This window comes from Phodopus roborovskii, unplaced genomic scaffold, assembly GCF_943737965.1.
Source record: "Phodopus roborovskii unplaced genomic scaffold, PHOROB, whole genome shotgun sequence".
NCBI classification, from domain to species: Eukaryota; Metazoa; Chordata; class Mammalia; order Rodentia; family Cricetidae; genus Phodopus; species Phodopus roborovskii.
In genome coordinates this window covers 37897882-37914314 of record NW_026126517.1, presented here as the reverse complement: position 1 = coordinate 37914314, position 16433 = coordinate 37897882, and the positions used below count along the sequence as shown (strand labels likewise).

At 51.5% G+C, this 16433-nt stretch overlaps 1 protein-coding gene across 16 annotated transcripts in view; it reads right to left on the bottom strand.

Annotated features, from left to right (window-relative positions):
* Positions 1-1653: 1653 nt before the first annotated feature.
* Positions 1654-16433, bottom strand: part of Tle3 (TLE family member 3, transcriptional corepressor) — a 44275-nt gene continuing 29495 nt past the window's right edge. For 4 of the 16 annotated variants that reach the window (XM_051197678.1, XM_051197679.1, XM_051197684.1 and 1 more), the window contains exons 9-20: positions 12598-12717; positions 11685-11735; positions 11084-11236; positions 10574-10715; positions 9870-10069; positions 8666-8742; positions 7574-7823; positions 7006-7253; positions 6014-6161; positions 5295-5445; positions 4502-4578; positions 1654-3553 (exon numbers count right to left, since the gene is read on the bottom strand). In XM_051197678.1, coding sequence (XP_051053635.1) covers positions 3446-3553; positions 4502-4578; positions 5295-5445; positions 6014-6161; positions 7006-7253; positions 7574-7823; positions 8666-8742; positions 9870-10069; positions 10574-10715; positions 11084-11236; positions 11685-11735; positions 12598-12717 — 1725 coding nt within the window. In that variant the 3' untranslated portion in view covers positions 1654-3445. The remainder of the gene's footprint in view (positions 3554-4501; positions 4579-5294; positions 5446-6013; positions 6162-7005; positions 7254-7573; positions 7824-8665; positions 8743-9869; positions 10070-10573; positions 10716-11083; positions 11237-11684; positions 11736-12597; positions 12718-16433) is intronic. The other 12 variants (XM_051197681.1, XM_051197688.1, XM_051197689.1 and 9 more) reach the window with 5 other exon arrangements.

The following is a 16433-nucleotide window of genomic DNA, read 5'->3' as shown; positions in this document are numbered from 1 at the left end:
TTGCGCATACCCCAATGGGGACAAAGGCTTAGGCTCTCCTTCCATGGAAGAGATCTTGCTTTGAACAACAGAGGAAGAACTCCAGACATCCTTTCCTACCAGCACCCAGGCTCTGAAACTGAAAAGCTAGTCTGAGAGGCTGTTGGATGTTGTTCATCTGAGGTCTGGCCTGGGCAGCTAGACCTAGCTGCAGAGACCCACAAGCAACAAGAACAGGAAATGCTGCAAAGGCTGAATGCCAAGAAACTAACAGGGAGTCATTTCTTAAAAAGCCTACGATGATAGTATCAAGGCCTCTCACTACCCTCCATCCTATTTAGGGGGCAGAGGCTGAAGTGACACAGGATTGCTTGCTTTGGGCACATCAGGAGAAACATTCAGTAGCCCTCTTGCTGCATTGGAATTGTCATGACAACATTGACTTCTAAAACCATTGTTCCAGGCAGAAGGTGGGGAAGGGGAGGCCTGGGGAGCGTGGTGAACATTGGAGGGGGGGGGGGAGGTCTTGGTGAGCTTGTGTGAGGCTGGTGGGTGGCAGTGACTGCAGGATTCTGGGCCAGGGACTGAATTTGGATTCTCTCCTTGGAGCCTTGACCAGATCCATCTATCTGGGCTGAAGAGCACCCTTCCAGAAATGGTGCTAATAGTGGCCTTCTCTTCTTGAAAGACATATCTGTCACTTCATAGGGCTTGTGTGCTCTTCCCCACACCCAAGGCTCACAAGCCTCAACTCCAACCAGCTAGAAGCTGCCACCAGCTCCTAGCTATATATAATATCCGAGGTGGAGAAAAAGGTGGTCTAGAGAGGCTACTGGCCAGTCATAGCCTACAGCCTCAGGTTGAGCTCCTCCTCCCTACTGCCAGCCCCCTACCCAGCAAAATAATGCAAGTGGACAGCTGTCTGTCTCCACATAGACTACTTCTTTCTGAGGCCCTCACTAAACAATTGTTTATTCTTTGCATGAAGGGCTAGCAGGCAATTGTTGGTGTGATTCACAGTGACTTTGACACAGTAACAAGCAGACATTAAAATCCTGGGTCCTATGAGAGGCTTATTTCACAGTAACGGGTGTATGAAGGCCAGAGATTTAATCTCCATCTCCTCTGCTTTCCCAGCCTTCCCAGGATCAACTCACCTGGCCTTGCTCAACATTTAAAAAGCATGATTGTAACCCCAAGACTGAATGTGTCCTGTCACATCTACATTAATGAAGCTTGAAGGAAAAAAAAAAAAAACAAAAACAAAAAAAACAGACTTTCGGGATCCTGAAGGTCATGGCACTCACATTTCACTCTAAGTTTCTTAATGATTTTGTTCAAATAGCTTCCTGTGGACAGCCATGCATGAGGTCGGTGCTACTCCATGGCCTGTCTGCCCCTTGAGGCCCATCTCAGACAGGGGTTCCTGGCCTACTTATGCTTAGACCAAGACAGCCATGTAGTCTCCAGATTCTAGAAAGCCCAACAGCCCTGTACAGTCTTTTCAGGGGGTGGATGGAGGGATGCAAGCCTTTGAGGTGACATGGGTATAGGCTGTGTGATGAGATGCTGCCCAGGTTCCAGAATGCAATTAGATCAGCCATGGCCCCACTTTCCCAGGCATGTCTGACACACTGGAGGGAAAAGGTAATTAAAACACAACAACCAAACCAACCTTTTTAAATAGTAACTTTTAAAAATATAAAAACAGCTCATTACAATGACTTTTCAATTTTCTTTTTTCTTCAGGAATAACTCTCTTCCACCCTCACCCTCCCTTCTGGCTAGAGCCTTAACAAGTGGTGGCCAGTGACCAGCTGAAAGCCAGAGGCAGAAGGACAGACTCCAGACAGGCATGACGCACACCTCTCAAGAAGGCGCAGGGTGCCATGCCTTTCCACGTCCCAACATACATCCTGTTGGGGGCAGCCACTCAGCCAGAGCACTGGAGATGGGCAGGTTTCACAGGCGCTTCTCCTTTCTTCCTACACCAAGTCCCACATTATAAAATAATCCATAAAAATGCAATATAAAAACTCTCTTCCATATGCTACATCCATGGAAAGCCCACTAGCAGGGCTCACACGATCTTCAGCTTTTCTTTAATAAAACAACAAAAGACCAAAACAAAACAAAACAAACCTAATACCACAAATATCAGTACCCAAGGGGCAATATCTGCAGATGACAGTCCATCTGCCCCAGCCTATGACAGCTACAGTTACCAGTGTGCCAGGCTGTGGCCCCAGCCTTCTTCCCCGCCCAGAAATGGGATGAGAACCCATCTCCTTAAAGACTCACAACTCTGGGGGGGTTCCCATTTCACCCCTTCAGGGATTAGAAAGGGCTTTGAGCAGGAAAGGGGAAAAGGCATCTTATGAAAGGATATCACTTCTAATTCTTTTTATTCAAATTAAAAAAAAAAAAAAAAAAAAGCACCCACACCAGTTGCTGTTTTTCTCTGGTAGCTCCCTGAGCTGAGTCGCTGTGCCCCCCCTGCCATATGGAATCCTTTCTAGGCTGCGCTGGAGTCAGAGAGGGAGTTCCCTTGGACTTCCATTCCTCTTCACAATGATTGTGTGCACCAAAGACAAAGATGGGGCCCAGGGGGGACGGAGAGAGAGATGGATAGAGGATAGGAGATTTGAGGGCAGGGCAAGAGGCGGCAGATGGAGCAGAGGAACCCACAGGAAATCCTCGCTGTTCCTGTGGATAACAGCCTGGGCTGGCCCATCCCACACTGCCCATCTCACTCCACCTATACATGCCCTAGCCGGTGCTAAACCTGTGTGGAGGTATACTTCATTCCCAATGGGCCAGGCTGGTTTGCCCACCCCTAGGAAGCTTCTTAGTTTACTCCCCCCAGTTTCTCTTCCTGTCTACCTTCCCCACAGGAACATCTGTTAAAAAATAAAATAAAATAAAAAATAAGAAAGAAAGAAAAGCCACCACCATGAGTGGATTACAAATACAGCAGGCAAAGTACACGGCGAGCATCGGTGGGAAGGGGCCTCCTCCCTCACTGGCCGGTCAGCAACCACAGTCTCTTATTTACATTGTTCATAAACCTCGTGCACTGCACAATCAGAATGAAGCACCCCTCCCCAGAACAACAATGTGGTCTACTTCCAGTGTCCCCCACCCCAGAGCAGGGAGGGGACAGGTCAGAAAGGGGAGAAAGAGACAGACTCATGAGGGTGTCTGTGGAGGGGAAATGGAAGCAGGTGCCTCCAGATAAATCTACTTGAAGAATCTGCCAGCACTGGTAAGGGGGAGAAGAGAAAGCCCGTCAAGTCTGTCAGACACATCAATCCATGAAGGGGCGTGCGTCCTCCCCGCCTTCCAGGGTGCAGCCCACAAAGCTGCTCCCCCATTCCTCTGCCGTCCTCGGGGGCCTGGCCAGCGCCTCCCTGTCAGGGCCGCGTGGGTGTCTCCCAGAGTTTGACAGGCCTGTTAGAGTCCTTGTTCAGTAGATGACCTCGTAAACTGTGGCCTTCTTGTCACCAGAGCCTGTTACAATATATTTGTCATCCGCTGAAATGTCACAGCTCAAGACAGATGAGGATTCTTTAGACTGGAGGAGGAAGACAAGGAGAAATAGGAAGACATTTAGTATGGGGAAGAAAACAGACAGGAATTCACTCTGGGTACTCCCTGGCACTCCAGGGCTTGAACGAAATCACCTCCCACTCTCCAGCTCAGGCTGGAGCAGTACTGCTAGGGAGAGGCCCACCTCCAGGGCTCGCTGAGTCCCCTCCCACCTGCCTCTCCACATGGGACAGCATGAGCTGGCTTTAGCAGGAAGGCCTTAAGGTTGGTTGGCAGAAGGTTTAAGGATGAAAACAGGACACTTAGTGTGAGCATCTCTGCCAAGTTCACTGCTGACAAGGAGCGTTTTGGAGCCACAGCAGCATCAAAAGATGACTCTCAGCTGGAGCAGCCAGAAAGACTGGTACCAACATAACTAGAAACCTTCCAAGGACACATATGGCACATGGGACCAGATATTTAAGCAGGAAGTGGTTTGCTGTGATTGTGTTTAAGAGCAGAGCGATTGTACGAGAAACTGTGAGCCAGTGATTCTGAGTTACATTGTGAAGGGCTTTGTGTGCGTGAGATGGAGGGGGCTCTACACCTTTAACACCTGTAAAAATACATGTCCATGCTAATGCCTCTTCATACTCATGGTTTGGGGTGGCCATTCTAACCTGAATGGATGAAATGGCCACTCCAAGGGCCCAGCTGCCTAGAGCCAGCCATGCTCACATTATTTCACTCTCCAGGTATCCCGTGACCGAGTCCCTTCATAGATGCTCTTACCCTCAGGAATCACAACAGAGAGTGAGACTCACTCTAGTCCCCACTTCCTCCCCTCTGGATTCCCCATCTAGTAGGGGCTAGGCAGGGATGAGCAGGTCTGCTCCTAGCTTGAGTTGTCCTGTCCTGTCTCCTGCTGCACTCCTCCATCACTGTGGCCATACCCTGACCCAGGGAGGAGGGGAGAAGATCAGAAGGGATGTACCTGGAAGATGCTGGCTCCATAGGGCGTCCTCCAGGCATTGAGAAGGTTGTCTTTCCCAGTGCTCACAAACCACTTGCCTGCAAGCAGAGACAAAGGAACCCTTAGACTGTGGCTTGATGCTGCCAGCAGCAAGACCCACCCCAGATGTGTCTTCCAATCATGGAAACACTCTCAGATATGCTGAACCAGGGCTTAGTGCTTGCTGCTCTCCACTCCTCAAAAGCAGTTATGAGAGGCTCATAGACACCTAAAGAATGCCTTTCTCTGCTGTGCAGGGGGAGAGCCAGGACAAGAAAGTAGGATTTGGTTAACTGAGCTAAGTGTTTCTCAAAAGATCCCCACCAAAGCCACCCAGTAGGCTGGTACTAACCAGTCTATGACTGCAAGATGACGGAGAGTACCAGAAACACAAAAACCCAACAGTATGGAGAACCAGCTGTCAAGGAGGACTCCCCTGAAAGTGGGCTCCTAGCTGTGGCTCCTAACATCCCCAAAGCCACATGCTCTTCCCTGCCAGTTTCTCCGGGGCTAAGAGTTGGCACCAAGTGTCTACAGCTGCACAGAAACTATGGCCATAACACTCAGAGAAGATCCAGTTCAACACAAAAGGGCTACTGTCCTGAGAGTTCAGGGCCCCAGGGTTGACATCTGTGCCCAAGAGACAAGGATGGAGGACAGAAAGACACTTCTCTGCAGGGCAGTGGAGGGTATGGGCTTGGCACCCTTCCCCACCCTTTAGCAGACCAGGCTGCCCATACTGGCTCCCATGCCAGGTTAGGGCCCCAGGGCTTACCACAGTAGGCAAACTTGAGGGACAGCACGCAGCTCTCATGCAGGTGCAGCTGGTACTTGTCCGGCTTGGTGTGATGCAGGACCTCCACATTGCTGCTCTCCATGCCCACGGCCAGCCACTCCCCAGTGGGGCAGTAGCCCAGGGAGAAGATCTACCGGAACAGACAGTTTAATGTTTCCTCTCCTCGCTCCATCTCTACCACTTACAACCAAGCCCAACAACCAGTTGCCTGTTGCCCCTCTGGGAGAGGGGGTCATTTGTACCCCCAACTGAGGAAGTCGGCTCTGAGGGCAGAGAAGGAGAGGGCTACACACTTCACGGACTCTGCAAGCTGCCCTCACTCCTTAAGAAGCTGGCAACTACCACACTCCACATTAAGGTACAGAATGCTAAAATGACAATTTCAGTCTAACAGCAAGAAAAATCAAGGGTCATGGTCAAGGTTTTTTAGGAGCCTTGAGTCAGGCGTTCACATCAGAAGTGGGAGGGAATTATAAGCAAACTGAGGAACACAGGAAGCAAGCTGTGGAACTAGGTTAAGTCAAGTGTGTCTATCTCCACGGCCAAGCCTACTCTACACTATTATTGCTTCTCCCAAGAACCCTTCCCAGATGGCTCGTGCTGTTGGTCCTTTGGCAATCATGGCCCTGTGTGATCCCTGTCTCCCGACACGTGCTAGGGTCTGAGGCAGGAGGGAGCACAGTGCTAGGACTACACACCTGGGAGGTGAAATCATGTTGCTGTAGCTGCCGTCCCTCACGCAGGTCCCAGGAGCGCACAGTGTTGTCCAGGCCCCCAGTCCATAGCTTAGTGCCATCATGAGAGATGTCTATACAGCTGGCCCCATCTGTGTGGCCCTGGAACTGCCTATGAAGGCCAAGCAAGGAAGAAAGGTGAGCCCCAGGATGGTCCTGACTAATCATCCCAAAGAGTAGGTCAGCTAGAGGGGCACTGGAGGCACGAAGGGCTGGACTGTATTCCTCGAACCCTTGGACATGAAGCAGAGCTAGAGACCAGGTCCCTCCCACTCCATTCAGGAGTGCCACCAAGGACAGGTTCCCTGAGAAATGGAATAACCCCGATTCCATGTGTATCCAGGTAGGCCCCTTGGTGAGCCCACTTTGTTCTAGAGAAGGTAATGGAGAAGAAGGCAGGAAGATCCTATATGATCTGTACAATGGTTAGGGGGCAGGCCCTGCCTTTGGGGCACACTCCTCCATCTAGTCTGCATAATCTCTATGTAACTACCCTCCCAAAGCTACACAGTCTAGGAGACAGCCCAAAACACGCCCAAGGGTCTCATGGGTAACACAATGGGAAGTAACTGTGGGCAGACAGTCCTGTCCACCACTGCACAGGATGGTAGTATGACTCGACACATGACACCACCCCCCAGGTCACACAGAAACGAATCGAGTAGCACATGTCGGCTCGGAGGCAGGACACAAAGCTCAGCAGCTCTGCCCCAGCCAGGTCTCACCACTAAGCAATGCTGTTCTTTCTCCCACCTTCTGCTTTCTACTTAAGCTGCAATACCAGAACTGCTCTAAACCCTGCCCCCCTCCCCCACCTCCTCCCCAAGCTCCTTAAGGAGCCCTCTCCATCAGCTGCCCTTTGCTTGCACCTGACCCCCACCTCACACCTGCAAAAGAGCCAAGATCATGGGCTAGGTGAGTATAAACATCCCTAGCTGCTCCCTTGCCAGCCTCACCTGACCAGGGTCTGGTTGTGCAGGTCCCAAACTGCAATGTTCCCATCACTGCAGCAGGAGAAACACACTTTGGCATCAGGACTGATGGCCAGGGCATAACAGGCTGGAGCTGAGGATGTCAGCTCAGCCTTGATGCGGGGCGTGGGCGAGGCCAGGTCCCAGATGGTGAGCGTGCTGGCCTCACCACCCACAATGAGCGTGCGCCCGTCAGGGAGAAGCTTGCATGAGCGGATGTAGTTATCCCTGTTCTGGAAGGAGAAGAATGGGGTTAAGCGCTATCCACTTGCTTTCTCCTGGACCAAGAAAGCCACATTAGGTAACTTCGTATCCTATGAGGTATCTAAACTCCTGACAGACTACTCCATCCTTATATTTATCCCTATTCAATTTCTCATACTTTTAATCTTGAGCCTAAGGGTCTTGTTGCCATCTCCACTTGCAGATGCCCCAACTGTTCAGCTAACCCAGGGCTGAGCCTAGCCCTAGACCTAGTGCCTTCCCCCATGGCTGAGTCTACCCTGCTCTCCCCGTCACACTACAGGAAGTGCCCATGGCCCTGGATTCTCACCAGACAATCCAGCTGGGAGATGGGACTCTTGCTGCCTGGCTGACTGATGTCCCATATCTTCACACAGCCCTTGCCACCTGTGTAGACGTGCCGGGTGGGGTTGCTGATGGTCACAGCACATACTACCTCCCCGTGGCTGAGCGTGTTGATCTGTCGGGCATGCCTGGGAATTCCGGGGCCTGCTAGAGCATCATGGGGGAAGGGCACAGGCTGCATCTGCCCATCAGCACTCACATGGAAGGAGTATGCCCTGTAAGAAAGAGGTGAGTCACTCCTGCCATCCACCCCTAGGCAGTCCCTCAGACCCCTTCTAAGTCAATGTATAGACACATCATGATTTTCTGCCCTGAATCCAAGCCCCTTTCTCCCAAATGCCTTTATTCCAGGAGCTCCTTGGTACTGGGATGGGTCCATCAGGTGAGGACTTAAACTTAATACTCCAACCTTGAATCTTTATTCCAATTATACATCCTTGTTCAAAATCAGCTTAGGAGCTCCATTGGTGCTATGGAATGCTCTTTCCTGTGGAGTGTGTGTGTGTGTGTGTGTGTGTGTGTGTGTGTGTGTGTGAGAGAGAGAGAGAGAGAGAGAGAGAGAGAGAGAGAGAGACTAGGGATGAGGGGGAACTTCCTGGCCCTCTATAGGCAAAAACAATGAGCCACAGGGATTCAATTTGTTCTGCCTGTGTTACTACTGTGGGTGCCTTATCAACGGCCATGGTGGCATAAGATCTATTGAAGTATAGGGCAAGTTTCTATGTGGTACACATGGCTTCCAATAATCCACAGGGGCATAGAGCAGGGCAATGTGCTCTACAGAAGAGCAGGGTAACAAGAGGCAGGAAGGACAGGCGAGCGTGTATGCAGCAGCAGGAGTTCCTAGGGCCCACATGGATCCGTGCTCTGCTTACAGGCACTCTTACTCTCCCAGAGTCAAATAGCCAGGCCTCTGCATCCCTCAGTTGCCCTAGAGTAGGGGGTTTCTGGGACTGATTTCCTTGCATCCAGCAAGACCCTGTCCTCAGGGGATGGAGGAGGGTATTATCCTTGTCTACTCCATGAAGCATGCAAGAAGAATAAACCAAGCACTTACGGTTTCCCTCCAGGAATGGAGGCGAGACTTGAAGGCAAGCCTGTGGCCCGCATAGGGGGATGAGGATCAAAACCAACCTGTAAAGAAAGGAGAGTGGCTCTGAGAGAGTTTGCCACTACACTTTCCCCATGTTCCCCATGGCCACAATCATCTGGGCCTGATGCACCCTGTGCCTTCTCTAAAACCAGGTGACAGCATTGCTGAGAAGAGCCCATGTCAGAGAAGGCAGATGCTAGGATGCCAAGCATCCTGCCAGAACAGTGACACACAGGACAGCAACATAAACCCCATCTCTGAAGCAGTATTCTCTCTGCTCTGCCAGGCAGGGTGGGCCCTGTCCCATTTCTCCCCTTCCTGAGTGTGCTGATGGCCTATGGAGTAGGACCACCCCAGGTATAGGAACAACAGAGAAAAACTGTCCTGAAAAAGCAAGTCCTCTCTGCCACCCTTAATCCTGTTTGTCCATAGTAATTGTCAGCACCAGCCCTACCTCCCAAACCCCTGCTACTTGGCCAGATGTCACTAAGCTCTTATTGGGACTCTTATCCCCTTTCAGGGTAGAAGCCCTGGCCTCAGACTACAAAGGGCAGTCCAAGAGCTATCTTTAGTCATCTGAGAAAGATAGGCAGGTGGGGTGAAGCTGAGGTCTGCTACCCAATATATTAACTCCTTCTGAAACAGGTGCTTTACCCCAGAGCAGTTGTCAGGTGCCTGCACCTGTGCTGGCTAGTTTTAAGTCAACCTGACACAAAAGTTAGAGTTATCAGAAAGGAAGGAACCTCAATTGAGAAAATGCCTCCATAAGATCTAGCTATAAGGCCTTTTCTTAATTAGTGATTGATGGGGGGGAGGGCCCAGCCCATTGTAGGCGGTGCTCTCCCTGGGCAAGTGGTCCTGGGCTCTATAAGAAAGCAGACTGAGCAAGCCATGGGGAGCAAGCCAGTGAGCAGCATCCTCCATAGCCTCTGCATCAGCTCCTGCCCTCACAGCTTTGATGATGAACTGTGAGCGAAATAAACCACTTCCTTTTCAAACTGCTTTATGCTGTGGTATTTCATTGCAGCAATAGAAATCCTAACTAAGAAGAAACCCAAAGGTCCCTTTCAGCATGCAGGGACATGTACCATACCAACCATGTCAGCTCCCACTCCCTGCCCAATGCCACCCCCCCACCCTGCCAAAAGGAGCCAAAAGGTCTACGTACAGCTCCAAAGCTCACCATTGGCGATCGGCCATAGGCGGCAGCTGCAGCGGCGGCGGCGGCACTCATCTGGGGAGGGATATTATGTAGGCCAGCGTAGGCGCTTGGACTGGTGAGGGAACCATTCATCTCATGGTGGCTCATCATGGCAAAGGGTGCTGCATAGGAGCTGGTGAGGGAGATGGGTGTGCGCAGGGCCGAGGCTGTGAGGAGGTGAATAAGGAAATGGGTATTAGTAAGAGTGGGCTCACCCTTCTGCTGGACAGAGCGGGGGTCACAATCCTCCTCCATTCTGCAGTAGCCTACACTGAGCCTACCCAACTGGATGGGCTCATTTCGTTCCAGAGGGCAGCACATGAGGCCCAGAAAAGAGATCTTGCTCAGGGCCTCACAAGACTGTGAACAGAAGTAGACACAGCAGGTCTAGTGTAATGACCTGTCAGTCACTCCTTTCCCACGCATCTGGCTTGAGAGTGGCCTCATAGCCTCTGGTGTACCAATGTCACAGATCCCCATAAACCCTGATATAGTAATGTCAAAGGGCCAGGGTTCCTTTTCCTTAAGCCTGATTGTTGAAGATTGCCAGGCATACCTGTAAAGCACCAGCTTGAACACAGTCCCATGCTCTTGACTATCTGTTTGGCTCCAGCCAGGCTAGGGACAACCCCACTTCCCCCACCAGATCGACCCGGGCCCATGGTGCCTACCCATTATACCTATCGGGTCCATGCCTGGAGGTTTACCCGGCATTGACCGGAGCCCCGGGGTCGTACTGGTGCCTGGAGTTGGGGCATCATTCCTTGGCGTTGGTGTGTTGGATTTGAGCCCAGGTGTGGAAGATTTGTCGTTCTGAGAAAGGAAGACAGAGACCAAGAGACGCCATGAGGATTCCTTTCTCCCAAAAGCTGGGCAAAATGCCTAACCCTGGTCCCACATGAAGCCAAGCATGGGATGAACAGAAGTCCCTCCTTGGCAGGGATTGTGGTGGAGGTTCTAATTTAAAGAGGCAAAACCCAAGGCTCTGATACATTCAGTGGTGAGAGGCTCAGGCAGTGTGGGTTAACAATTTACATGCAGCCAATCCCAATGGTCACGTTCTTTCCACACCCCAACTCTCGCCCACCCTGCAAATGGGACAACTTGAGCTCTAGATTCCGCACATTTCCCATTTCTCCCCTTCCCCGCCTCTGTAAGGTGCCAAGGCAGACCCCACATACATGACCAAGGTCTTTGGTCTTGGAGGAGGGTGTGCTACTGGAAGAAGCCACTGAGGCTGGGCTGGTAGGGGCGTCTTTCTTCAGGCCACGGGCTTTATCCAGGCCATTTTCAGGAGGGGAGTGTGCTGGGCTCACCCGAGGCGTCGCTGGGTCCTGAAAACATAAGTGTTATAGAGTTCTGAAGATGCAAGTGGGTGTCCCTGGCCTGACAACAAGAAGGCACAGGGCTTGGGTGGTAGGCAATTAGCACTTTAACAGCCTAGAGCCTGAGCCTTTCACCTCACAGGTGGGGTAAATAAGGGCCTGGAGACAGGGAGGAATGACCTATCCCAGGTCACATGCAAGTCTAAAACTCTAACTGGCAAGGTTATACATGGCTAACTAGAAAGCTATGGGAATAAAGACTGCTGTTACTTGGGACCTTTCAGCACCCACATATGCAGCCACCATGATTCAAAGTCGCCCCCTCCCCCACTTGATGCTCCAAGAACAGAGGCTCCATTGCCTGGATCAGGCAGCAAGAAGAACATATCTTATCTACAGAGAATTTGTCCCAAACCACCCCATCCAGGGACTCCCTACAACTGGGGCCTACCCGTACCTCATTGGAGACGTCCACCACCAGGTCATCACTCTTGTCACCATCACTGTCCTACAAGCAAAAGAGAAGCCAGTCGGCCAATAAGAGCCCACATCCCTCCTGATCTGCTCAAGCAACCTTGTACCCCAACACCTTCCCCAGCCAAACCCCAAAATCCATGCTGTCTCTGCTTCTGGGCCCTTTCCCTTCTATGACCAGAACCTCAAGTAGGAACTGGCCTTCCTCCTGGGTTCTTTGTAGCTCAGCCTCTAGGCTCTGGGGTAAGCAGCCTCATTAGCTCAGTCCTGAGCTTTCTAAAGCCAGGCCCTCCTGCCCAGCTGTTATTCTGGCTGCAGTTATTCATAAGGCAGGTCTCATCGCTACATTCCCATCACTCTGGGCGGGCGGAGAGCTTCATTTCACAGTGCAGCTGAGCTTTATGTAACATGTTCAGAGAGCTGCAGGGCATCCAGGAGGGCCAAAGAGGGCTTGGTACAAGCCCCTCTAGTCTCAGATCTCAACCCTGCTCAGTGTGGCAATGGGGAACAGACACATAGTCATACTCCCACTGGGACCTCAAAGGTCAAGGGTCATGCTATAAGGTTATCACAAACTATGTCTCAGTAGCTGAATGCCTGGGGGGGGGGCGGACACTGTGAGGACTGTGGGACTCACACTCAGGTATAGCAGGGCACAATCTGAGCCTGGGTGCAGTAGAGAACTGTCTAGCAGAGTATTCAGTTCTCCCCAGACCCCAAGAAGACTGGGACAATTCCCTTATCCATTTCTCTCCCAATGCCTCACCTGACCACAGGACATATATGAGCCTTCCTCTGGGCCCTGTCCCACTACCAATGACTCACACTCAGTACCCAACCATCAGAGTTGGGGCCACAGCCCTATCCAATGACGCCACTTGCCAACTCCTACATACATATCGGCTCAGGCTGTCCTTCTCCTCTGCTTTCCGCTTCTTGGCTTCCATGCTGTAGTCTGCAGACCCCCGATGCTTCTCACTGGCCCTGAGGCTTTCTGAGGGTGACACTGAATTGTTCTGGAAGAAGAGGACCTTGGGGTCAAAACTCCATGCTGAATGGAGTATTGCACAAAGCCTCTGACTCAACAGGAGCAGATGACAGAGGGCCAGAAAGAAGGAAGTGGGCAGCACCCTGTGTCTGTAGATCCGGCTCACCCAGGATATTCCCAAAGCACTATGGGTCCCTGAGGGCTTTCCCAAACTATCCTCAATTTCTGGAAACTGCTTATTCAATAATGAACCCTGCAGTGAATGGGGTGTTTTCCTGGTCTGAGGCCAAATCCCATATGGGCAAGGGGCACCTGTCACTCAGTTTACTCAAAGCAAAGTGTCTTTTAAGGCCTGAGCCACAGGCGGGGATGCACAGAACTTGCAGTTTAAGTTCAGAAGGGACAGAGTAAAAGGCACTGCCTGGGTTGCTGACAAGTGTAAAAGAACAACTCTAAGCCCCTGGTCCTCCACAGCCAAGCCTTTCGCAAACTGAGAAGAAAAGAGAATCATGAAGACACAAAGCCTGTGGGGTCACTTTCCCTTGAAAAGATAGGACCCCCCCCCCTCTGGGAAGGTACTACTGTCCCAAGTTAGACAGCAGGGGCCCTAGGGACATCCAGGGTTTCATGTTGGACAGAGCAATGAGAATTCTCAGTTCCTCCTCTGTTACAGAATGAGGGAGGAGAATCCCTAGGGAATATAGGCCAGAGAAAGAAGAAAATCTGAGGCAGATGTACAGCAGGGAGGGCTGGGAATGGGGTGTCCTGAAGCTGGGCACACACAGGGGCCTTTGGAGAGGGATGTGTGCAAACCTTGAAGGCCAGATGCCCCTCCAGGGTACATCCTAAGAACTCAGTGTATGCCTCCACCAGCACCCCACCCCACAGGCTAATATGTTAGAACACTAGGTCCCAGCTGATGGAACCTTCTGGATTATAGGGTCTGGCTGGCAGACACAAGACCACAGAGGATTACAGGCAAGCTCAGATCCACCTCAGCTTCTTCCTCACAGTAGCCATGACATAACCAGTCACCTCATATTCCTGTTGTCCCAGCCACAAGCTGCTCTTGTAGCCATGATGGACTGGACCCTCTCAAGCCATGAGCCGGTTATTTTATCACAGTGATAAGTAACTGATAAACCTACCCATGCCTAGACTGACAGTGATATCACGAGTGATGGAATGAGTAAGACGACCTCTGCCCTCTCTGGGAGGTCTAGGGAAGAGAGTGGCCACAAATCCACACACAGATGAAGGCAGGCTAAGATGCATGGTGGAGTCATGTGGGAACACAGAGCAAGATCTGTTCACAAAGAAGGACACTGAAGGCAAGCGGGGTGATCCTTTATTTCTCCTTTCCCCACTTTACTACAGGCCAATTCTGGCCCTGGGACAGGGTTCACTGGAGGGAACGTGGTGGCCAGCAGGTGGATGGGTTTGGGGGAATGGTGTGGGAGGGAGCCAGCCGCAGAACTTAATTTCCTTTCCTAAGCCGGTTTTCTGGGCAGCCCTTCCCTGCCAAGTTTCTGCCTGAAGCAAATTAAAATGGCAGAGTTATCAAGCCTTGAAGAAAAAAAATGGAGGTTATAATGGAACTGCAGCTCAACCTTCCCCGCAGCCGAGCGAGCGGCGGTGATGTGCGCACAGCCGCAATTCAATTAGTTGCTGCAAGCACAGGCAGGAAAAAAAAAAAATCACCGTCATTTCATTTCATTTCCTCCGATGGTGGCGGCCACCCCGTGCTAAGCAGAAATGCTTCCAGCCCCTCAGGCTGGCTGCCCCTGCCTGCGAGGGCGGGTGATGGAGAGAGAGGGAGGGGACAGGGTGGCTGCTCGTGTTTCTCCTTGCGACCTAGTGCGAGAACAGGGAACTCTTTCTTCTCATGCAGTCAGGCTGAAAACCCTCGCTGCTACCGGAGAGTCATGTCAGGCATTTAGCGGCATCGATCCAGCCCGCCTCTGGTTGGCAGGCAGCCAAAAAACTAAGTATTTTTTATTGCTTCAGCTAGGCAAGGAAATATGAATGAAGCTACCTCTAATTGGACTCCAGACTAACCCCTCTGGGACAGCTTCCAGCCTGTCCACCCGGCCCCCTCCCCTCTCTGACACAGCCTTGTCCTTCCTGCTGGAGGCCTCGGCTGTTGACAACCTGTTTTCCTAAGGCTGATTATTTCAATCTCCACCATCCAACACCGCAGCCACGAGGACACAGCCCCGACAGTCCCTATCCTCCCATTCTGAGCTGCCTAGTGCCCATTCTGAGCTGCCCAGCCCTAGGATGGCATGGGATTCATCACACCCAGTTCACCCTCCAGCCCCTGTGTTGAATCTATCCAGATCAGATGCCGGGGAGTACTATGGGGCAAAGGGCTGAGCGCTTGGGGGGGGGGTCTCTGGGTTTGTAGCAAAAGGAATTTAACAGGGGTAGGTACGAGGCCAAAAGCGAATAGGTATGGATAAGAGGGTGTTGAGTTTCAACTGCCCACTTCCTGGAGAAGGCTGGTGCTGACCAAGAAATGAGTCCTTCTGTAAGAGGCCTTCTACCAAAGCCGAGAGGCTGTCTGAGGAGGTTAACTGCCATGGTATGCATAAGGACACTGAGGCTCAGGTCAAGACATAACCCTACATCTCATAAAGCTGAGACTGGATTGGGGGTGGGGGAAGCAGACATGATGCTGATGGACACACTCCTCTTCTGGCCTTTTATGTAGGCAAACTGTCTCTCCAAAAAATGCCACCGTTTAAGGATCAACACCAAAGCAATCCAAATGGATTTTCAGCTTTAATCATTCCTTTCTTCTGTGCCTAGTCATTCCTGAGCCCAAGGGGGAGACCTGCATTTCTGAGTATATTGGCAGGACAGGAGGAGACAGCCAACTCATGTTAACCGGGGTGGGTGGGGTGGGTAGGGGTTGAAAATAGTCTGCATGGAGGGAGGGATGGGAAAGGAAGGCAGGTCAGGGCAAGGGAGCTTCCTGAGGAGGCTGCTGCCTGGATGGCTAGTTAACGGTCTGACATTCCAAGCCCTACTTAACATGAGGTAATAACCAAAGCCATCCTAGCAGATTAGATGGTCCCAGATCCGAGCACGGCCATGAGGAATAAAATAGCTTTGCTAATCGCTGGAGGACTTTTTTTTTTTTTTTTTATCCAGACTCCACTGTGCTTATTCAGAGGGCTTATTCACTTGAAACAGAACCTCGGAGCCTCAGTGTGATCAGAAAGATTTACAGCAAATCTCTGAGCTGGCAGACACACAGGCGGCCTGGCCTTAATGCCTGCCTGCTAGCACTTTCTTAAACGGAGTGAAAGTGCAGAGAAAGGAGGAACCTCAGGCATTTGAAAGAGGGAGGACTCAGGATAATGCTAGGAGCAAGCATCCAATCTATAGGGGTGATGAACTGTAGCCTAGAAGACATGGGGACATACCAGGGTTTGGAGTCCTGGGCTCAGCCCAATGACTCCAAAAGGCCCCTTGGAAGATGAAAGGCTGGAGGCTTCGGCTGACTACTTCTGTGGTAGACTCACTCAGGCAAGAGCCTACCACCTAGAGAGATAACGGACTTCCTTAATGGAAGTTCACTTTCAAGAGAGGACAGCAACTCCTACCCCTAGGAGAAACTATCACCCCCACATCAGCCCTGGAGCCTCATCTTCCAGCTTTGGGCACACATAAACAAATGATAACCCCCCCCCCCCAGGTTTTACCCACAGAGCAGAACAGAAAACTCTGGGGTTAGCT